We start from the raw sequence: 24766 nt of genomic DNA, 5'->3' as shown, positions 1-24766 counted from the left end.
CATTTCATTTTGGCACCAGGCTCTATAGAAGCCAGTGGCTCATTCTGTATGTGGGCTATACATCACTCTTCTGTTCTGTTCTTCCTCTCTTCTGTCATTACATGTGAGACTGTAGAGATCTTACTCAACTTAGGTGATACCTCTCACCCACAAATATTTGCATTAAAGTTGAGAGGATTACAGAAACACCATAACACTGAGCATGCATAAAGATGCCTGCCACTTTCTGGCTTTAAATAGTTGTCAGATCCTCTTAGCAACTGGTTTTTGCATATGCAACAAAGTGTTTTCCATGAGTGCCAATTGTCAGACATTGATGCCCATGCTGGAAAGTTAACATTGATGCCCTCTTTGTGCTGCAGCTGTTACTCAGAGATTTGTTCACATTATATAACTAGATCAAATGATCCTCTTACATGTCTCTTTTTAATATTTCCTTGAGGGTAAATAGAAGCATTTACTTAAGAAATAAATTTGTTATTTAATTTTCTCTTGGTTTGCTTTAGCTTTGAAAACAGATGTTTCAAATCAGCACTGATGCTGATGGAAAACTTTACTTGGTTAGTTTGTGGTGGTATGTCATCCCACAAACCCATGAAATGATCCCCACTTTTGCTGTTTATTGAATCACTACATTTTAAATTAACATAAAGCCTCATCCAGTCATAAGCAGTTTTTTTCAGCAGCCTGTGGCATCATTTGTTCTTACGTCATGGTAAAGACCTCCATTCTGTTGCCAGACAATTTGATCCAGAGCTTGCTTTTGCCAAAAATATCCAGAAACCTCTCATTTCCTTAAAGCTTTTCTCTCTCCATTTTAAGATAAAACATTCTTTCTTGTCTATAACTGTCAATTGCCTCCCAGAACAGCTGCAGATTTTGTTTAGAGTATTAGTGAATGAAGGCAAGGAGGAAAAAGTATGATGCTCTTTCATATTCTCATACTAAGGGGCAATGAAGCATCTGAAGTTTTCAACCTTGACTTTGAAATGGCTTTGTAATTATGCTTTCTTATGACAGTAGGTTTTAAAGTCTGCTTGTTGCTGACTGAGTGGGAGAAGGAATCTTGTCATTCATGATGGCTGATAACTTGCTTGCCAGATCAAAATTAAGAATAACCTTTCACCATCAGTTCTAGCACAGCCCTCATCCTTTCTGCCTTCTCAGTGGGTACCAATGAGATTACAGTCAGTTTGCACATGACAAACCAAAAATAACCCCAGCAGTCTGTTAAAATTTAACTCCCCCAAAAGATTACATCCTCACAAGCTCTGCAGCCTAGTGTGGTTCAGCTGATCAATGGGAGGTGAATCATATGCTTTATTTTTCTCAAAGTTTTCAGAAATCTCAGTCAGAAAAGAATTTGTGTTGTGAACAGGGAATGATATATCATGGTGTAATATCCAGCACAGATTGCACAGTAAAGTCTTTGCACGATTAAAGGCCCAGGCCTTCAGAAGTGACATGGTAAAATTCAGAACTAACTCTTTCTCCTAATAAAACCTTAGCTAAATCCTGTCTGCTTCCACTCCCTGAGCCTTCATTGCCTTAGTAGGTTTCTCCCATTCTGTACATATCTGTCTGCTGGCAAGCACATAAAACTATGATATTAGCTAAGGGGCAGCTCAATTTGCCACCTGTACTCCAAGCTATTACAATGAAGAGGTTTTTTTTACAGTTGTAAGATATCTCTTTAAATTGCTCTTTAAGGTGTCTCACATTCACCAGAGACACAGGTACTCAGAATTGGTGGGGTAAAAATTCTTAAGGTGACAAAAATTGGCTGGGGAAAAAAAAAAAAAAGAGAGAAAACATCAAAGAAAAATAATCAGCAACTTTGAACATCTTGAGTTCAGTGCACAGTGACAGTATGTTTGGGGCCATCTCCCCCAAAGAGGGAAATCACCAGACATCAGAAGTGCTTAGGTCACTGAAGCGTGGAGATTTTCACATGAAAGAGTTTGACTATAGGCTTTGCTGCCTGACTGTCACCATTTCTCTCTGCCTACTGTCTTTCATCATTGGCCTGTTTCTTTTCTTCCCCTTTGGGTTCATGCTTTAAGCTCTGATCTTTAACTATTAAAGTCACTGACAGTTTTGCCAGTAATTTCTATAAGCATAAGATCAATCTCTGGCTTTCCTTTCATACTCTTTCTTAAGTTTCCAAATGTTTCTTTCTAGGCTTCATTCCCCAAGGCACAGGTGTTCATTTTGTCTCTCTATCTCTCTATTTCTTTTCTTTTTTTTTTTTTTTTTTTTAGCTAAAGAGTAGAAACACTTCACAAAATCAGTTAATAATTTGATTTGCCAGATTTGTTCAAGCATTTTGGGAAATCCTCTTTAGGATAGGGGTGATGATCAAGATAGTTTAGATCTTTCAGCTCTCCTAGAAGTAGCAAACCAATATCTGTAGGATGTTTCGTTGCCAGCAAATAAATTCAGATACACATTCACATGCTCACTCCCACATACAAACCTGCCTCTAAGTAATTTGGTATTCATGTTAAAAATAATTAAATAATTTCTGGTTGCTCACATCTAAGCTCTGTGAACAATTCATGCAGTTAAAGTTGCTAAATTAAACCTTCCTGACTCCATAATGCTGGTATATCAAGCAGATGTGTTCCGGAGTACTACCCACTGCCTTGATATCTACTGAATAGCTGCACAAAAAGAGGGAAGAACATTCATGTAACACTGTCTATAAATATAACAACCAGCATACGCTCTGGAGATGTTGTGAGGGCTCCAAAGTTAAGTTTAGTTTGAGGGTTTGAGCTCAAATCAGAACTAAAACTGCCATAAAAGATGTTATAATGATAGAATATACTTTCCAGATTAAACATCTTCACAACCCTTTTTAATTTCCTGTAATATTTTTAGCTCACATGAAAAGATGTTCTCCCTATTCATCAAAAGTTATTTTAAACCTGACAGGGGGAAAATGAAGCTACTGATGTCTGCTTCCTTTATTTAGTACTTTTCACTTGACATCCTGTGCTGTCATGTCAGCTTCTTACAGCTGTTCTGGGAACCAGGGAGAAGAGCTGGTCAGTAAAATTGCAGGGAGTGTAGAAACATGGAATAAGGAGAAAGATAGGCATTTTGGACCGGAAGGTATATTAAGTTTGCTGCTGATGCTAAACTGGGAGAAGCTGTTCACTCCCTCAAAGGCAGGGAGGCCCTGCAGAGTGACCTTGACAAATTCAAGGACTGGGCAAATCGCCAACCATGTGAAGTTTAACAAGGGCAGGTGCTGGATTCTGCATATGAGACAGGGCAATCCTGGATGTTTGACCAGGCTGGGGAACCAGAAGCTGGAAAGCAGTGCTGGGAAAGGGACCTGCAGGTCCTGGTCGATGGCAAGTTGAATATGAGTCAGCAGTGCCCTGGCAGCCAGGAGGGCCAACCCTGTCCTGGAGGGCATCAGGCAAAGCATCACCAGCTGGGCAAGGAAGGGGATTGTCCCGCTCTGCTCTGCACTGGGGCAGCCTCACTTTGAATATTGTGGCAGTTTTGGGCACTGCGATATAAAAAAGACATTAAGCCATTAGAGAGTGTGCAAAGGAGGGCCATGAAGATGGTAAAGGTCTGGAGGGGAAGCCGTAGAAGGAGCAGCTGAGGACACTTAGTTTGTTCAACCTGGAGACTGAGGGGACACCTCATTGTAGTTTACAACTTCGTCACAAGGGGAATCAGAGGGACAGGCATGATCTTTTCTCTCTGATGACGGTGACAGGACCCAAGGGAATGACATGAAGCTGTGTCAGGGGAGATTTAGGTTGGATATTAGGAAAGGGTTCTTCACTCAGAGAGTGGTCGGTCACTGGAACAGGCTCCCCAGGGCAGTGGGCAGAGCACCAAGCCCAAGAGAGTTCAAGAAGCATTTGGACAATGCTCTCAGACACATGGTGGAATTATTGGGATTGTCCTGTGCAGGACCAGGAGTTGTATTTGATGATCCTTATGGGTCCCTTCCAAGCCAGGATATTCTATGATTCTATGACCTTTCCATGTTCATTTCAGTGGTGTGTCCACTGCATGTGCAGGAGTTACAACCCCTCCAGCACCTCCATGCTGGATGGTCAGCCTCCAGAGTCACTGGAAAAGGCTACAAGGACCAACAGTTTCAGTCATATGTAGTCACAGAAAATTATTTTCTTCAGATGATATCAGAGATGCAGTGCATTCACCAGGACAATGACAAAGTCATCTCTACAATGTGTCTGAATCATTTAAATAAAAAAGTCCTATACTGAAGACCAAGCGTGTGAAGATTGAGACACTAATCATTTCTTGCTATAACAAAATAATTCCCAGATAAGCCTAAGAAATAGGCAATGCCTTATGTTCCAGGGAAAAGAAAATAAAATATCTAGGCCTAAGCCAATACTCAATGCCAGAGTGAAGCACCTGATGCCAAATCTGGTGCTTGGCTTAACTCAGACTGTGGAAGTAAGATATATAAAGTGTGTCATTCTGTGCATCAAAGACTTCCTGGATTTTATGCACTTCTGTTCAAGCTGTCATTACTCTCCTTCAGTGATGGCCTTTGCAGATGTACTGCTTTTAATAAACAAAAGACACAAGTATGGCACAGGTTTCAGTGGGATGTAGAAATACCTGAGCCTGCTTTATCTACACTACAATGATAATGGAAGCAGATTAACTGTGAAAGCATAGGACTTTGTGCCCTCACATTAATTAATTCCTTCTTAGCATGAAAAATTAACCCATTCTACTTCAGCTACATTTGTCTTAATGCCCTTTATAGATTCATTAATTCTAGCACTTTCATACTAACACACCCTACAATTAAATTAGAGGTACTAATAAGTAACAGTAATAGTGTGGCCTGCTGTTTGACCAGATCTGGTTCTCCATCTTCGGGGTAAGATTTAAGGGTGTGTGTAGAGAAACTTGTTCTCAGGGACCACAGATAATATTTTTTTCTTATTAATCAGGATTGAAATCCCATCACAGAGTAACTAGAGGGATATCAATGTAAATTTGTGGTGCTTAGTGAAGACTGGGCAACAGATTCACGTGGTCTGAACTACCCCTAAGCCCAGTATTGCCAAGGTCCAGACTATAAGGCTGAGAGTAGGGTAGAATTAAGGTTATCTGAATCTGCCCAGGTTAATATTTCAGGTTTTCTGAGTTCCGACTGGGCACCAATGAATGAGTAACAGAGAAGATACTCCTGAGAGGATCACCAGGAGACAGTTAACCCACGATAACTTTGTCATGTCATTACACTGGATGTTGGTTCTCCTGAATGCTGGCAGGTGGACTGCACAAGCTTGAGTCTTGCCATGTCTCCAGATCACTGAGGTGCTCTGTATCCTGTCTTATGCAACAGTGCTCAAGTGGTCTTTTAAATTCCTCGGCCAAGACACTTCTGCATCAACCTGTTAGTTTTATCCACACTGTAGAGGTCCTGAGGCACCTAAGTCCATCAAACAGCATATAGGATTTGAAGGATTACCTTTTCTGCCTCCATTTTGGAATTTCCTCACCAGGCAAGCAAGCTGGTTCATGGCCTGGAGGAGTCTGAATTCCATCTTGCAGGAGGAGGGGACTAAATGGAGAGGAGGACCTGAGGGCACAGGCAAAAGCCTACAAACCATACCAATGCATGCTGACTCTAAAAAGTCATTAAGATATTAGAAGTGGTAGCTCCCAAAAGCATAGGCATGTATTTCATATATATCTATGAAATAAATTATATCCTAGAAAATGTGTCTATACTTAATTTGTTCCTAGCTGAATGAAGGAAAACATGCACGCAAAAGATTTCTGATCTGATGCATTACTACATTATCAATTAGGAACATTAGCTGAAGGAATTGTTAGTGTAACTCCAATCTACCTAGGTTGCTGTACCATAAAAGCAAGTGGAGAGGAACCAGCAACCCCTGGATTCAATCCTTTTTTAACTGTTATTTCTTGCTTCTTCCTTTATCATCCAACTCATGATGTTTGAATCTGTGGGACATCAATTAAGTGATAGGGATTGTTGCTAAATCAGCCTATGAAGTCATTGCTGGATCTGATAGCTACAATGTAAACCCTGCTTTTGAGCTGAAAATGGAAAGATTAATGCTGTAACAAAAGATAAATAGACAGACATACAATTTATTCCATGCTCTGTAAATTAGGACACTAATAAAAGCTGTGCTAGAAATAAATACAAAATCTGAAACAACTTTCAGAAGGTAAGAAAACTTTTATATGTGACAGTATCGTCCAACATAAAGAATTTCCACGTTAAATAATTACAGAAAGAATAAAGCTGACATGAGCTTAAGCACTGGAGCAAGGTTGAAAGATGCGACAGAATGTACACAATGACCATTGCATTATTAATTTCTGCTGTGCTGGCCCAAGGGAAAAGCTGCTCCTGCTTTTGTGCACAGTGGGACATGTCTTGCATAAGGACAATGACTCAAAATTCCTGGCAAAAAAATATTTGTGTTTGAAAGATTTCACACACTTTTGTATTCTTCTGTCCTGTGAAGGAAAGAACATAGTGATCCATGCTGGAAGAAGGAGCACAAGTTCCCTCAAGAGTCTAAAGAATGAAATATTTCTTAGCCTGCCCCATAACTCCAACAGTGGTGTGTGCAGAACTTAATTACATGCTTTCTATTGTGGGCATGTTGAGTCACTTGTGTTAGATAAACAGCATCCGCAGCCACATTACATCTGTTTAGTACACACTTAAAGCAGGCATCTTGAGACACATCTAATAACCTTGCAAGCAAGCTGAGTATAACCATGTGCTTACTTTTAAAATGTCACAATGACCAAAATAGTGCCAGTAATTTAATGTGAAGTATTCACCATGAAATCCTTTCAAATTTTGTTCTTGTGAGTAATTAACTTTATCATTAAATTTACCACAGCACCCCCAGACTTCTAATAACTTGAAAACTAATAGTTTCAAGGTCTCTCCTCCCCACCCTCCACCTCCCCCTCCGCTAACAAGCCGCCTGGAACTGGCTTCTTAATTTCCTGTTTAAAAAAAAAATTGAACTACTGTGAGTATAGATCAGAATTCTGAACCTTTGTGGGACTACTGCTGCTGGTAAGCAATGGAAAAATCAATGCGCAATCAGTCATGAGCATCTTGATCAAGACTACTCAGAAAACATCCCTGGAGCAGTTAGACCCTATGAGCTAAATAATTAATCAGTGTTGAGAACAACTTCAAGTCATGTTATACCCGATAAAAATGTACAGTCAATGCTGTAGATAGCCAGGGCTAATATCCCTATGTAATCAGAGCATTGAGATACTGGAGGGATCATCTGATTCAGTATGTTTTTCACCCAGGAAAGAGTTACAGCCTAGTGCTCACTGTTTTCTGTAGTCACATGGCAAGTATGTCACCCTATCCCTGGAGATGTTTTGGTGGGATGTGGAGGGAGGGAAACCTGACTTTCCATACACTTTAGATGCCTGTGTCAACCATCACAATTGTCTGGGAGGTCAGTAAAAGCCTAGACCTGACATTTATCCCTCTGCATCAGTCCTAATTTGACAGGAAAAGGCCAAAGCTTTATATGTCAGATGCAATCCTTCCCCATCATCCCAGTATTCGGGACTGGCAGAGGCACTGGAAGTTGTAAGCAGAGCATCAGTATTGCTGCTTTCTGCTCCAGGCTTTCTGTTCTGTTCACCTGCATGAGATGAGATTCAATGGATGATTTAGATACTCAGTTCAGGCACCCAAATATCTGTGTGCCCACATATGAGTTAAGTATCTGCTCTCCCACTAATCCAGCTGGTACAGTCTGTGCAGCTCAGGGCTGTTCTGCTCTCTGAGTGAGCTTCGTTGCTGGCTGGTCAGATCTGTCGTACTATACCTGAAAATGGATGTAACTCTCCACTCTTACAGATTCATTATTAGGCCACTCTCTGCATTGATGCCACAACAGAAGGAGGTGGCAAAGCTTGAATTAGGAATAGGAATTCCTGTTCCCATGGATGTCAAGTAAGAACAGGAAAGTTATGCCGAGGCTGTGTCCCACTGTGCCCAGCTCTCCTCTGTTACAGAGGAACATCCTTCAGTAAAAATAGCTATTCCATTAAGGAGAGACCCAAAGATTCATGTATTTTGAGGACACAAACGTGTGAGTCCCAACAGAGTTGTTAACAGAGATTAAACTGCTTTGCTAGATTGCATTCTGCAATAAGAACTCATTCCTGCAAATTGGGCTTTATTTTTCTAAATGGACTTTACATATGCTGAATTCTGTGCCATTTCAGTTTACTTATTTGACTCAATAGAGCTCTTTCTTCAAAGAAAAACAAATAATAATATTCCCTTCCATATTGCCATTTTTTCCTGAAGGTTTCATAGAATTGTCTTTGTTTGAACCTGTCCGGTTGAACAGGGATAATGTAATCTGAGATATTAACGAGTCAGTTGAGCAAAAGGGCCATCATACATTGTGTTGAGAAGCATTATTGCAGATGCTGGTGAAACACTTCAGGAATAAAATTGGACAGGTCTGGAAAAGGCTGATAACCTCCTCCAGTGACTTCAGAGTTCAAATGAAATATCACATGCTTACAGATGATTGTTCTGAATTCTGAATGCTGATTAATTGCTTATGGTAATGCAAAACAGCAGAAATACTTTAAAACAGCATCAAATTTACACAGGTAGAAATACCGTGTGCTATTGTTACTGCCTGGTTGTGTAAATCAGACTTCTGAGGATACAATGACCTCCAAAGAGCTTATCCACAGTTCACCTTCAAGGGGGGTGTGATTCATTTGCCATGCTAACACAACTCATCAGTTACTAATGAATGTGAACTGGAGATGAAAAAGAAGCACAAATAAGTTATCTGTGCCACACACTTCGGCTGTTCCTGTGTTGGCCTCAGTGGCTCCATTAGCACTGTGGACCTGCATCTGCAGATCCTTCAGTGCTCTGTCCTGTGAAGTGCAGCTTTTACAGAAATTCCATATGACACAGCCTATGTGAGCACCTTTGCTGAATCACTTTAAAGTTATTGACATATTCTCATTAGTTTAAAGGCAAAATATTGAAAAACCTCCACTCTTATAAAGGTATTTGCCTCTAAACAATTGATCATCACCCTCACATTTCTATCCAGATCACATATCTTGTTACCTGTTAAACCATCAAAGCAGGACCTGACATTTTAGGGTTGAAATCCACTTTCTGTCCTTCTTCTGTCTTCCCACTAAAATGTTTTAAAAAATCCCAATGTTCATACAGAACTACCAGAGAAGAGAAGCCCTCAAATACATTTTGAAAGGCAGGTAATAAACTGTGTAAGACCTGTGGCAGTGGTTTGATTGGCGTGAGTCTGAGTTACAGGGAGTGGTTTCATTTCTGCACTGAGAGAAAGGACATGGCAGCGATCAGAACATTGAGCCATCTGGGGAAGGTGTGATTAGGAGACTGTGCTGCCCAGGTAACATCCTAAAGGCATCCAAAAGTTGCACCAGGTAGTCCATCACTATCAGATAAAAGCCCATTCCTTGCAATCAGACTGAGATAAGACTCTTATATTGATATGTTTAAAAATGGCTCATTTCACGTGGTATCTGAGATAATCCAGAGCCTCTGAGACATTCCCAGTTCTTTTCTAGAGAGATATTTTAGAATATTCTACATTCAGTGGCCTTTCCCTGGCCTCCAGCTAATGCCATTTTCTGGGGTACTGGAAATGGGCCAGAGCTGTGAATCCTTGTTGCCTGACCAATCATCAATACCGAACTACAGACTGTTTATCTATGCAGCACAAAGGAAAAATGAAGAATCTGATGTAAGAAAAGGTTTACAGGAACAGCATCAAGTTAAACTGGATTAAAAATCTGGTTTAATTTGCAGGGAAAGTGGGTCTATTAACACAGTATTCTGTCTGTCTCAATTTGTGTATTCCAAGAAAAAGCACTCCTCCACACCACCACTGTTCATTATATCCACAGCTCCTGTAATGTGGGTTTAGACCTTGCATCTTTTAGCACAAATCCTTTCTCCTCTTTTCCTCTTTCGGTGGATAAAGTGAGAGTAGCTCATCTGCTTTGCATTCTGCACAGTAAGAAATCCTTCCATGACTGATTGGTGTGAGCTTGTTCTGCAGTACCACTGGGTCTGTGAATGGGTCATAGCCTACAGACCAGATTGTTAAGGAAAGCTGATGTGCAGTGTTGTAACATAGGCTAAGATGCAGCAATGACTCTGCACTCTTCACTTATATAAAAATTAGAAACTTTTCAGAAAGTCCTCACGGATATAAAAAAAACCTAACAACTGGATTGTTCAAAGCAAAGATCTGAGACCTTTGTCTGATTTTTCTCCAGTGCAGGCCGTGATTGAACACTGTGTGGGAAAGAACTCTCTTCCATTCTAGCTGTAATACTTCATGCTTTTAGCTGGAAAAGTCCTGAGTCAGGTGGCCTGTGTCACAACCACATGTATGACCACCTCAGGTGCAAAATGATAGAGCTCTCTGTGGAGTTAATGCCAGAAAATCTAGAGATCCTACTTAATCTGAGAGAATTGAGCCATACATTTGGCTCTGCAGGAGCTTCATTATGAGGACGCCCTTCATTGCCCATAATGGAAAACCCACTAAACTGTTACCTGGACCTGGAGAGTACTGGCAGTGTTGTGGGGTGCAGGTCATGTGCAGCCACGCAGCTCTTCCTTACACAGCTGCAAATCTTTGACCATGCTACAATATCCATTGAGAATGGATATTGCATGCAACTTTTCTTCTCAATGTCCCACTCCATTTGAAAACTGAGATCATTGCATGAAGTGCTCATGTTCACACGTAAAGGTGAATGTGTGATGGAGTTTGAGAAGGCACATGCAAAGAAGATACAGTCCCAACTGGAAATGGTTTTATCACTTGGCAATCCCACCTGGCTGAAAGTGCTATGTCAGGTTGAAAGTATTGGAATTTTTAGAAGTATTTTTTTTTTGCAGCGTAGGGTCAAAAATAGAAAAAAAACCTCACAACTATCAAAACTTCCAAACTGGTTGAAGTCTTGGATAAAGAGCAAAGACTCACTGTAAGAATCTGTCTGACCATCAAATTAATATTGTCAATTCCCTACCTAGAAACTCTGTATTAGAGACTACAGAGGCTATTTCTGGACAGTGCTGCCTTCACATTAGAAATTCACTTTCAGCTATATCACCTTTGGAGGACCTAAAATATTTGATGTGAGTGGCTGTGAAAAAAGGGAATTTGGTCAAGTCCTAGAAAGAGTGGGTGGGTGGGCTCTTTGACTGGGTTTTTTTCTGGTTGTTTGGTTTTTTTTCTGTCTCCTGCAGTCTTTTGATTTTCACTGATTTAAAATGGGAAGGTAGAAAATGTCAATGACAGTGTTTTCAGTCACGGCAAAAGGCACAACAGACATTTCAGAAGTTTCTCCCATTTGCATTTTTTAGAGCTCTCTAAAAATTTACTCAGAGTATATAACTCATTCCTTTCCTCCTTTCTAAAGAAATGTGAAGGGTTTGTGGGAAGATCAGTGCATGTCTGTGTGAAAGATTCAAATTCTTGTGTAGCCCTGAGATTTTGTCATGTTCGAAGTAGACTCCTTGATCTTTTTTCTCTCTGGACACAGCAGTGTTCATGATATTTAAAAAGGTACCTTCATGGAAATTCTTATCCAGATGTTTAAGCATTCATATGGATGATTACCACACTTATCTTAGGCTCTTTATATAATGTAAATTCACTTCTTTACAGGGGTTGCTGAAGGCTGAGCACTTGACTGCTCAATTACAGGCTGACTTTCAAATGCCCTACACTTTTATTTTGCAAAAATTAGAAGAAACCAATGTATGAATCTTAAAGTTTACCTTCAAATGGCTTCACACAAGTTTGTTGATGTTCTTTGGAGAATGTCCTGTCAGAAGCATTTCTGAAACTCCTTTGATTTGTGGGTTCTGCAGCTGGGGCTGCTGGGTGATGCAGTTGGGCTCTGTGCTCTCCCTGCTTTGCTGTGCTGCATGGCTCTCCCGTGTTTCCTTGTCTATGTGTCTCAACTCAATTAGCAGCATGCTGCCAGCCAGAGATAATCCCATGGATAAGCATACTGGTCATGGCAGATAAAAGCCCCAAACAATGGTTCAGTCCAATGCCCTTCACTTAATATAAAAATAGAATTTAAACCCCCTAACGAAGTAACTCAGAATATTTAGTTGCAATGGTCAGAAGCTTTTCTGTCTTTATTCAAGCTGCAGGAGGATAGAAGACAACTCCTTGGGAGCTAATTCTGTCGTTGCCTCTCCTTTGCTCCTGCCATCTATCCCCCAGTCAGTCACCTAGGAGATGTCTAGGTCTCTCCTAGTAACTTACATATGCCAGGCCTTTTGGAGCACTTTTAACACTTGTCTCAAGAGGGATATAGGATCTTGGTGGATGACTCTTGTCTTCCAAGCTGAGTAAAACCAGGAAGGGAAATGTAGTGTTCTGGGCTGTTTTGCAGTCTCATGCCAGCAAACCTGGGAAATGTGTCAGGCCATTCTCCTGAAATGTCCCCTGGAGCAGAAAATCCAGGTTGATGGTGTCTGTGCTATCTGACATTGCTGACCCAAAAAACTTTGTACCAGCATGCCAGACTCCCTAAGAAAGCTGGCAATGGTAGTCAACAGGCACCAAAGAAAAAGGTTTTTAGGATGGACCTGAAGAAAAAGCAACAAGACAAAGCGGCTTTAACGTGTCTTGGCTTATACACAGAGGAAAGGAAAGAGGAACCATCTGATATAAAAGCTGTTCTTCTGCACCCTGGGTGCCCTGCTGTGAAGCACAGCTTTCCTCTCCCAGATCTTGATTTTAAAAGCTTTCCAGACTTAAGGAAAGGGCAGTGAATCCGATTCAGAGGTATTCCTGCCAATGAGAACACAAAATCATCAAAAACCTGGCATGAGTGAGGGTTTGGGCTTTTCTTGCTCAGCTTCCTACCATGCAAGGGATAATGTCTGTCACTTCTGTCACCAATGGACTAGTGTCATTCTGGGTTACCACCTCATCACTTGTCAGATGAGCTTGTATGACAGTGAGACTAGGGTATTTTTGGTGAACTTTCTTTACTTCTTAGAGTTTTCTTCTGCATCTTGTGGAGGAACTTGCTCTGCCTCTGCCACTGCAGCAGAGCAGGACTGTAATTCATCTTACTGAGTGTGGCATTTCTACCCTGTCCTTGCTGTATGATGGCATAGAAACAGGGACTCCTGCATGGAATCATATGTACTCAGTGGAATCTGTGAATCCAGAAAAAGAGGAACCTTTGAACATCCCTACCTGTAGGACTTGCTGCTTTTTCCCTTCTCCAGGACCTCCACTAAGTGTCTTGATGCTTTTCCCTGCACACCCTGCACTTTTGTAGCCTCACAAAGTGTTTGGATTTTTCCTGTCACCTTATCTCAGTACTGATCTCTGTCCTATTGCTTGGAAGAACAGAGATTCAAGGATCTGAATATTAAACAGTGAATATTCCCAAGTCTGTGGAAATCAGGCATGCATTCCCTTCTCTCTGAAGAGCTGTTCTCAAATATTTGGTAATGACATTTTTTTTTTTAGTGTTAAAAATCCCAACTCAAGCCTCTCATTAGCAACCATAAAACGATCAGTGCAAGATACTGCAGATGTTCTGTGAAAAATGAAGTTTGGATGAAGAGAAAAAGATGGTGGGTAGGAATATAGAGCAACTGAAAAAACTGTGAGAAAAGATGCATTTTTAATCCTTATGGGTAAAAGCCAAGAGTTGAAGAAAATAAGGTTGTTCCAATATGAAATTTGGGAAAGTGTGTGGGAATCATGGTTTAGAACCATATTGCTTTGAGTACCCTAAACCAAAAATTTAGCAAAACATTGCCAGATTTTCCTTATATATCACAATCTTAGAGAATTCCATTAGCATTTACCAGGTGGCAGAACATAATGAAACCAGAGTACAAGCTTTAAGGGAAGATATGAAAGTTTGAAATGAAGCAAAGCAGAAAAATCTAAGATCCATATGAACATTTGGAGGCAGAAGAAATCCCAATGGTTTGCAAGAAATGGTATTGAAGAAGTGAGAGCAAGCAGAAGTCTGCACTGTCACACTGCAGGGGATTTCTTACTTATAACTGTTCAAGAGACTTTCCTGCCCAGACCCTGGATTATTATTTTATAACCAGGATCCTTGACCACATGTAGATGTGATACCTGAATTTACAGCAAGGGAATTCAGAAAAACCTGGTCATGTAAGAAGTGGGCTGTTGTGGCCAGAAGGCAAATTCTTTTAGTAGTTGAAATACATGAACATTATTAAAAGGTGGTGCTTGTAATTATATCCAAACCAGGGCTGAACATAAGAAGTGGCATTCAGCTAACTTACACAGGAAACATCCCCATAGGAGCTGGTCACCAGAGTCTGTCCCCACATTTACAGAGGAGAAATGGCCTCTGTAGATACTTCTGACAAGCTTGAGCTCTCTATTTTGAGGCAGCAGGAGTTGAACACTAGAAGCACACATTACTATCAACTAAGTCTTGTTGAGATTTAAGATTTTGTCACACAGCACAAAAGTTTGCCAAAATGATGCCACATGCAAATATTTGGCCTGCCTATGATGTATGTAGTCCTCATAACAGCTTCAGAAGCACTGCTATGGTTTGGAATAGATTACAGGTAAATTACAATGTGATCTACCCCTACAATTTTGAAGAAAGGGATGGTGAAAAGGAAACATGATAAGCACCTGTATATAAAAAATGCAAAGGTTCTCAGCTAGATCTACATTCTATTGGTTTCAAATGAAAGCTGATAGAGAAGAAAATCTCAAAAAATGGGAAATATTAAAATCAGTAACAATTTACCAAACAAAACAGTCTGTGAAGCTCATCCAAGAAACATTAGATTCATGATCATGCATAGTCATAAATTACTTCTTATTTTCTGGAAAATTATATATTGTTTTTGGAATGCTGTTTTTAATACACCAAAACATCATAATTAGAAAACATGAGTATTAAATACGTGATTTGTAAAACTAAGAATATTTACTAGAAAAACATATTAGTGTGACAGTGACAAAAGAGCACTGCCATTTGGTGATCTGCAATTTATGCATACAACAAAGTAATCAGATTTTAGGCATAATGCTGCAAACAGGGACAATGCAATATGCTGTGAAAAATTATGTAAAATAAAAGCAAGGATAATTTTAAAAAGCTGAAGAACCACATTCAGGTACTTATTTGGTATATGTGATTTACAGTCTTGAAGTTTGGACTGCCACCTGCTGAAACACTGTTTAACAGTAAACTTCGGTTTAATAGGACTCAATTTTCATTTCAAACTTTGATTTTTACCCTATTTCTTTCTTCTAACCCTTGGTGCCTTTGTCCCATGAATCCCACAGTATGGGCAGAAGCAGTAAGGGGAAGATGTACCTTTTTATCATCTTTGCTGAGCAAGGGAGACTATGAAGAAAAGATGACATCTGTGTAACATCTTCCAGAGAAAGAGGACACAAGACTTGCAGGCTTCACAAACACCAAGATCCAAAACAGAAGAGGCTGGGCTGCATAGCATCAATGCAAAATAAAATTCACAGAGTGCTCTGAACCGCAGTTGCAATTGCAAACACTCAGGAAGGATTTCTGAGATTTGAGTTGATTAACTTGTGGGTGTTTGCAGTTGGTGTTTATCCTTTGGAAATGGTGCAGCAGGAGAACAGCTGACCCTTCCAAGATGGATTGCAGCTATGTATACAAACACAGGCTTTTCATCCCTTCACACCCCAGATTACTGCAGGAAGGGGCAGGAGCCTGGCTGTGTGGTCTGTGTGGTTTTGGGGACTGCAAATTCAGCAATTGCTTCTCTGAGGTGCATTCATGCACTTCCTGCAACAAGGGTTTCAGACTACACTCCCTGCTCAGATTTGACCTTAAAATTATTCATTGTCAATTGTGATCTCCTGTCTCACTCTCTCACCCTGTTTTTACTGAGCTTTTGTCCTGCATGATCTGTTGTTTTTATGGGTGGGCTCTCACTTCGTGCACTGGATCTTGCAGCATGAACTGTGCCACAGGTAGCAATCAAACAAGCAGCACCCCTTGTCCATTAATATCAACACTTAGGATTTTTAGCGAGCAAGAAAAAGCTCTTTCACCACCGTGAGACTCCTTTTCTTGTATATCAAATACATGGGTGCGATCACCTGAACATCACCTGCCCTGAGCCTTTTTCACGGGGAAGGAAAACAAGAGCGAGCATTATCCCCTTGCTCTATGGAGCACCGGTACCCTCTAGTGGTAAAACCGCCGGCATTTTTAGGCAAAAGATGACGATTTCACTACTAACATCTTCTGTCTTCCTCTTGGACAAAAATCTGTACATCTTTAACTGACAGTGGTGTTCTGTTGGATGATATGGGAAATTCACGCCTTTAGTTTAAGTAGCTAATGATGTAATGCAATGATGTCATTTCCTTGGACTGTTTTCAGTGTGTTTCATGTTTCATTAAATCATTTAAATGATGCTTGTGAGCTGATGGGTGACTGAATTTTCACATGATATAAAGAAATGTCTGTAATGGAAAGTACCAAGAGGCAGCTGCTCAAGGCTTTAAGTGAAGTGTTAGTGATGGTACTACTATAATGGCTGTAATGTGGCAGATCAAGACTTTATAGATAATCAAAGGAATCGTTGTCTTGGTTGAGGTTTCACTAGTTTGCTCATGGAGTTGCAGAATAGCTGGATTAGGAGTCTTGGCAAGCCAGAGAGCCACTGGTTTCATAACTGCAAGGTGGGGACAACAATGTATGGTGTGACAAATCAAGCTTGAGGACATAACAGGAGCATCACAGAATTGCTAAGTGAAGGCCAAATGTCTTGAGCAGTGGGAGTGTGGTTATAGGTAGATGGAAAAAGACACATTCTGGACCCCACAGCTGTTTCCTACCAACTACATAACTCATGCTCCGGAGCGTGTCTGGTGAGTGGAAAAAGGCAAAACTTGTCAAAGAAATTAAAAATTATTTAGCATGAGAAAACACATTTATTTCTGTTCTAAACTTGCTCAGAATGGCTGATCTGAAATTTTCCTGGAAAAACTTCCTGGAAACTTCAGTCTGAACAGCTAATTTTAGGAAAGCCACAGCAAAATAATCCTTCAGGGTTTGCTGTGAAGTGTTTCGCTGTTGTCTTTTCCTTGCATGGAGATTGCTAGTGGATGGAAATTCCCCCCAAAAGGCAGCAGGAGTTATCTGGAGCTCAACTCTGTCATTTACTCCACCTGCAAAGAAGTTGCAAATTCTCAGAACACAGTTCTCTAGCCCTAGGTTTTTTCATACATGAAGGAAATGAAAACCCGAGGCAGGTTAGAGGACACGTGTCTCTGAGCTGAGCCCTCGCACGCTGCCTCCACACTGCAGGCCGTGGCTCTGCTCATTTCACCCAGTGAAACAAAGTGGAGTTTTACTCAGCAAGAAATGAAATCACACTACAGGTATCAGATTGAAATTCAAAATAGGTAGTACAGACTAAACACAGCTTGATTCCTCACAAGCTTTTTCCCCCTGGATGATTTCAGTACCTTATGCCTATCATTTCTTTGATGTACCCTAGCTATGAAAGCAGGGGATCCAGAGCTTTTATGGAGACATCCTTCCAATTTATTTACTAAACTCAAAGTATTTCTATGGCCACTTGCCCCTCTCTTCCTGTGGATCAGATTTTGGAAGCACATTAAAATGCCCATGATCTGGGTACACAAAGTACCAGAATATGAGCTTTGCCCACTCAGCTTCACAGTAATCACTTATGAGACTCCCTTGATTTTTTTACCTCTTTGTATATAAAGGATTTTTAATAGCTTGGCCCTGGGAATAGCAGATCAACGAGGTTGAATTGGATTTACCAGCAGTGGGAGTTAAATTTTCAGTCAAATCTCTGCGTTCTGGAGCCTCACAGACAGACTGATTTATCATGCATTGTGTTTACTGGAGAGCAGAAATTTACCCTCTCCTATTCTCTTTCAAACCTTTTCGTCTTTTCACCTGCATAGAAATGAGTGCAAAAAGAAAAAGAAAAAAAAAAAAGAAATGCAGTGCAGTTTTCAAGGGAGGGTTTGTCCTGGTGCTGCATTGTAAAGAAGCGTTTACTGTTTCCCAGGTCTCAGGAAGTGCCAAGTAGATTCATTCCACTGTAACTGCAGTGCCATTCTGGGAAGCACACAGCACGTCAGCTTGGAATAGACCTCCTGAGCAATATACTCCTCTGCCATATCATACAATTCATTCAAAAAATGCAGTATCACCCATTTCATTCTCGAAGAATGCAAATGAGTTAATTAATGCATGTCTGTTCCAGGAATATTCTGACTTAGGATCTTGCCATCACTGCCAGTTTCCCCTGCTCCATCCTGGCTGAGAATCCTTGATCTTCATGAAAGCCCATGTGGTGGGGGGAAACAGTTTTCCCCCTGAAGCTGTAAAATGGTAAATCCCCAGGGGGTGGTGACCCTTAAAGTTTGAGCCAAGGAGCGCTTCTGCAAAATATAAACATATCACAAGCGGACCAGAAGAGAAAGTAGTTGTAGTAGTTGTAGAAGAAGTAGCCATGTTGTAGAGCCACGAGGAGAAGGGGCAGGAGCCCCGTTGGGGGCTCTGGCCCCCCCAGCCCCTGGGGGGCTACAGGGACTTGGAACAGTGTAAGACTGGGCTAAGTGTCTGTAGCTGAAAGCTGAAGAAGTTTTCTCCATTGTGAGTGGGCAGATGGAGCGGCGGCAGAGCAGCGGTGGACGGAGAAATGGTGGCAGAGAGACAACAGATAAGAACTGAAGAAGCAGTAAATGAACATGCAGCCGAGCAGGAAGACACAGAGTTGTCTGAGAGAGAAAGCCAGCAGCAGAGAGAGAGCAGGACTAAGCTCTATGGATAGAGACAGAGTTTTGGGGTAAGAACTGAACCAAAAGACCCCAAACCCCTCTGAGACCCCTCCTAGAGAGAGGAGGAGGATGGACTCTTACTTGAGAAGAGTTCTGGAGTGCTGCAGCACCAGAGAGAAGAGCTGAAAAGCTCAGAGAAGGAATGCGGAGGGGGTGACCTTTACCCCCCCCGCTACCTTGAAACAGAGCACAGAGCTCTGCAAAGGGGCTTGAATCCCCTGAAGATACGGACCGTCACGAAGACCCCTGTACTTCGTTGATATGACCGTGGTGAAGTGACCTTTGCCCGGGTGAACACAGCCTATGGAAGAGAAGACCCTCACTTGGAGATGATGGGCCGAGGGGCTTGGATACCCCCCTCGTGTGTACTGGCAGAGATCCAGCTACAGCTGCTGCAGGGAAGAAAAGAGATAACCTGTTGCCCTAGAGACAATGCTGCTCTGAGAGTGGAAAGGATCTTTTCCTTCTTCCCTTCTGGACTTTTATTTGGAGGGGAGAAGAGATTTGATCCATTGTAAATACTTTTATGTCATGGTAGAGATAGCTAAGATTGTATATAATGTATTGTAGTATTTATTTTGTACAGTCATTGTAATATATAATCCCTTCCCCCCATTTTGAGTCTTGTGTGGTGTCTAGAAAACCCATCTCACACTGGGTTGAGATGTGGGAGGGGGGCTAGAACTAGGGAATTGGATTTTGGGGCTCTCAAACCATGACAGCCCATCTCTCTGCTCACAAATAGGAAGGGGCCATCCCCTGATGGATTTTATAGGCAATATCTCCAATTCAAATACAGAGAAGGGTAACAATGCTGTGTTTTTTTCTTTTATTTCATTCCAGGTTTCTGATTGTCTTGGGGTGTTTGATCTTAGCTGTCCTGACAACTTTCAAGGAGTATGAAACTGTTTCTGGAGACTGGCTCCTCTTGCTGGTAAGTTGACTGTGGCTGGTGCTTCACTCCAGTAACACCCTTGAATTGAAATCAGCCCCATCAGCAGGGATGGAAACTTACTCCCAGCTCTGCATGTCATAAGGTTTCTGCCATTGGTCCTGGAGCAGTGACTATACACTTACCTACTGAAGAGTTCCCAGTCCATTGTCAACAAAAACTGATTAAAAAGAAAGTGAAGTTCCTGAGTAAAAAGAAAATGAGAGGAAAAATACCAGCCTGAGGCTTTTGAGCATTTGCCTAACAGTCCTTCCATCAAATTATCAGTAAATTTCCTATTAACCATGCCAGACCTAAGCACATTTGAAAACTATTTTTTGGGGGGATCTTTCAAATATTTTGATTCTCTCTATAGTAGTCTACTAATCCCAGTATTTCTTTCAAGGGAGGTCATCAGAATCAGACTCATGCTTGTGCCCAATAACAGCATAACTGAAATTGTTGCAGGCAGTGCCTCTGAGACAAAATGTATTTGCAGCAAATACATTCCTTTCTCTGTATATTCCAGAATGCTGGTTCTATGACTGTTGAAGTTCATGCTCAAGACTTTATTTTGTAGGCCTCCCATTTGGCAGAAGAGTTAAAAAATAGAGAACACCCCCCCACACTAAGTATAAACATGGCATACTCAAAGTTTTATGAAAATGACCTTAACAGTGAACTTCCTCTTCTCCCATAGCTGTCATGAAATAGAGAGCACAACATCTCGCTTAACCTGTCCTTGTCTAAAATATCCCCAGCAAAATTAATTTTGGGGTCTCAATTTGTCTTTCCCCTTGTACCCCCAGAGGCATGTATATCTGAGCAACAGCAAAATGCCAGAAGGAACGAAAAGTGAATTCCCCTTGCATGTTCCTTCTCAAAAAGTGCCTATATGAAAACACCCTCATCCCTTAGGGAATGTGAAACTTGCTTTTGGTCTCTGTTACCCTGCTTATAGCCCATCTTTCACCTTTAAAAAAGCCTGAGGTTATTTTTCTTCCTTCTGTGCTTGTTTGTTTGTGGCTCTCAGCGGTTTTCAGAAGCATCCAGGAGCTGTGGGTTTGAGCATGAGGAAAAGTGCCCCTTTCCTCCTTGCCAGCTCTTCACAGAGAGGAAGAGTAACCACGTGCCCAAGCTGCCCTTGGCCCATCTCTGCTGAGCACCTCAGAGAAGCCCTCTCCTCCCCATTCCCTCCCCATACTTAGAAAGGTTATTGAGCAAGGTGGAAAAACCCATTTTTTTGTCCACCAAAAATTTAGGGGAACAATACATGCCTTAAATTTGTCCTATATATGTCTTTATCATTGCCTTAAATTTATCACCCTATGAATATACTGTGTCCTGTCCTGTCTCTATAGATATGGTTGCATGAATGAGCTGCTGGTGGGTAATCCTGGGTTACGGGTATAGAGTGCACTGAGGACTTTGCAGTCACCACTCACATATATCTCCCCCTTTTGTGTGGAACGAGTTCTTTCTGTGAAGTAATTGCCCTTACATTAAGGCAGGGTGAGCACTTCACATTTACCCAACAGCAGGGGCAAATTCCTCCTGCAGACTATTTAGAAGGCTGGAAAGGCATTTCCCACTTTGCCTTGCCTCTTTCATCAACCTGTATTCTTCCTCCACTTTTTTTCCTCTCTCTCTCACACATATCCTAACACTTGTGCCTCATTTCCTTCAGCTATTTCCTTCGGGACCTTCTGTCCAGAATTACTGCAAAACTTGTTATAAGACTAACAATTTAGTTTGTGTCTTGATACAGGAAACTTTTGCCATTTTCATCTTTGGAGCAGAGTTTGCCTTAAGAATCTGGGCTGCTGGCTGTTGCTGTCGCTACAAAGGATGGAGGGGGAGACTCAAATTCGCCAGGAAGCCTTTGTGCATGCTGGGTAGGCACAAGCTCTCTACTACTATTTTCTCTGTTATTGTCCTTTTTCTTCTAAGCCAGTTTGGGGAATGTCGAAGAACTGGTGAGTGGCAGTGCAAAGAGCACTGAAATCAGATCTGCCCTTTATGCTAGGACCTGTGTCCTGCTTGGAATAGTTTTTTGAAGTAGCCAGCAATAATTAATTTGAGAGACACTTGGGTATCTAGTCAGTGAGAAAAAAAATGAATCCTTCTACTCTTCAAACACATTGTCCTTGTCCTGAGTCCCACTGCATTTTTCTTAAACTCATCCCCAAAAAGACTCTCTGCCTTCAGTTTCAAACGACTTCAGATCCCAACCCCATCCCATCTTCCCCAGCCCTCTTTCATGTTTGCGTTGTGTTTTATCGTTGTATTGTCAGTCTGCATTTGCAAACAAGTATCTTTGTGATTTCACCTATGTTGTCTTTCAGGCTTGGAAGGCACTGCCTATTACTATCCATAAAACTACTCATTATTCATGTTTGAATCCCCTCCTGCAACTCCTCATCATAACCACAGACCAACCAGCCAGTATTTAGGAGCTCACTCCCAAGCACCTGTCTTGCACGTCCCCATTCATTCATTTGTACAGCACACAGCACTCTGGGGAGCTGTGGTGCCACATGAATACACACCTCTCTTCCCTCGCCCTCCTTTTGTTCACCTCTTGAGTCTAAATTGTAGACAAAATTTTAACAAATTTTGTTTGTGCATCTATGCTATCCTCAATTTGGTAGTGCTCTTTTATGTTCTACTGTTGTATAGATACATCTTATACTTCTAATAGGTTTGTGAAGTCAGCAGAGTGTGGTGTGAGCAAATGGGATTGACCCTGTCTCATGCCTTCTTGGTAAAATTGCCATCTCACTTCTGAGAATGGATCTTCATTGATATCTGGGTAAAGAACAGAAAATATTTTGGACTTATTAATATCATCTCTCATTTATCACTGCTGCAAATTTGTTTTGAGAATGATTGGAAGTGAATAAATCTGAAATTCCCTCTTTTTGGCTGGAAATAGAATATAAAGACAATTTATATTATTATAAATTTTATGTTATTCTAAATTATATATTATTATTTATATATGCCCAGAGCATGTTTGAAGCTGTTTGGTACCACTTTCTTCTTGTATGTGTATAGAACCAAAAAGCAAGAGGGAAACAAGGAAAAGAGAAAAAAACAAGAAGTGATGTGATTTTGCATTTCAAACCTCTTCAGTTGATCAGCAAATTGGTCCTGTGAGCACTTAACAAAAAAAAAAATTGCACTGGCTTGGAGATTTTAATGAGAAAACTCAGCCAAAAGAATCAAATACTAGGTGTACCATCAAAACTGAATTTCTCGTCTGCCGACCTGTTCACTGTGGTGTTCCTGTGGTGCAGATGAATAAAAGTCTGTTTTTCTGTCAGCCTTAGGACACTGTTTCTGTGCATCCCTAAGCAGGCTCAGACAGAGTCTCAAGTCCAGTGCATCAATCTGTAAACAGATGCCGAGGCTTTCCGGTAGGTTTTGTTTGTGATGCTGCCTGTGTGGCAGGTGCAGATATCTGTTTAATTGGAAAGAGCAGGCATTTCCAGGCAGCTTCAAAATTTGCCATGGGAAATTTTCAGCACAACCAGATGGGATTAAGAAGCAGGTGATAGGGCCACTCTCGTTGGCAGGCTTTGTTCTTTTCACCTTGCAGATATCTTTGTGCTGATTGCTTCAGTGCCAGTGGTTGCTGTTGGGAACCAGGGCAATGTTCTGGCCACGTCTCTCAGAAGCCTCCGCTTCCTTCAGATCCTACGGATGCTCCGAATGGACAGGCGAGGCGGCACTTGGAAACTTTTAGGATCAGCTATTTGTGCACATAGCAAAGTAAGTGAGGAGCTTGCAGGGCTCAACTGGGGCTTGGGGAGAAAGATTGAGGGAAAAGAGAACGGATACACAGGTACAGCAATGCCTTGGGATTATGTTTAGTAGTTCCAAAAATAGTTTTGTTCTTTAAGTTTTATTCCCTCTTCCTTTCTCTGAACCATTTCTGCCCCTTGTTTTACCCTTCTCCACTCAATAGTGGTGCTGGGAAGGGAGAGTATGTTCATTCCCACACTTTACAACAGAAATTTTGCCTTTACACTGAATGAGAGCAGGGACAACCCTTTAATGGTGAAAGATGCTGAAATCTTTGACAGAAATGCCTGCGAAGCTGCAACGTGTTTGTAGTGGCTTCTCAGACTTGTCTGATCAACAGATGGAGCAGGACTCCAAAGGGATGGCAAGAGGCTGATTAGCAGAAATGTGGTTTCAGAGTGAACTACTGGTAGAATTTTTCTGTGTAAGCATGGGTCAGACAATACAGAAATGCACACAGTGTGAACTGAGACAGGGAAAATTTCTAAAATCATCTTTCTTTGGTCTAACTTGATGCTGTAGTCAGACACACCCTGTCTCGCACCAGACAGATACTTGTGTTCTTGCATTTTCACAAAACATTATTACAAGTTAAAAACTATCTGCATAATAATCCTCTAGATAAGATTTCTCATCTGCAAAGGGTGTAAAAAAATTACATAGACTCTGTGCTACATACTGCTATTTCTTATCCATGAGTGACATTCCTGACATTTTAGAGGGGTTTGAAAATTAAAATGCCAGCTGGTACAGCATAATTAGACTTTGCTTCTGCATGGTGGCTGATGGGGATACCCACCTTGCTTCATTGCTTACCAGCTTCTGTTTCTTCCCTGTATAAACTTGCTACAAGGCAGGTGGCACATAAACAGAGTCAAAAATGTTTCCTGGGAAACAGATCATGGAAGAAGTTTGTAGCAAAGACATTGTTTAGAAATTGTTTAAGGCTTCATTTTGTGGAATTTCATTCACATGCTGCTTGTTTGGTTGCCCACCACCACCCTTTGGATCTCAGCTGGCTCAGAGAGATAAGAAGGGGTTTAAGAACTTTGCTTTATTGGAGACAATGAAGAAATAATTT

General features: G+C 41.2%; 1 protein-coding gene across 3 annotated transcripts in view; it reads left to right on the top strand.

Annotated features, from left to right (window-relative positions):
• KCNQ3 (potassium voltage-gated channel subfamily Q member 3) overlaps positions 1-24766 on the top strand; it is a 199346-nt gene that overhangs the window by 144275 nt on the left and 30305 nt on the right. For all 3 annotated transcript variants that reach the window (XM_027712036.2, XM_027712035.2, XM_039381880.1), the window contains exons 2-4: positions 19791-19881; positions 21647-21773; positions 23480-23652. In XM_027712036.2, coding sequence (XP_027567837.1) covers positions 19791-19881; positions 21647-21773; positions 23480-23652 — 391 coding nt within the window. The remainder of the gene's footprint in view (positions 1-19790; positions 19882-21646; positions 21774-23479; positions 23653-24766) is intronic.

Source organism: Pipra filicauda, unplaced genomic scaffold, assembly GCF_003945595.2.
Source record: "Pipra filicauda isolate LSUMZ 115617 unplaced genomic scaffold, ASM394559v2 scaffold245_size1146780_pilon, whole genome shotgun sequence".
Taxonomy (NCBI): Eukaryota; Metazoa; Chordata; class Aves; order Passeriformes; family Pipridae; genus Pipra; species Pipra filicauda.
This window is presented reverse-complemented; position numbering and strand designations above follow the sequence as displayed.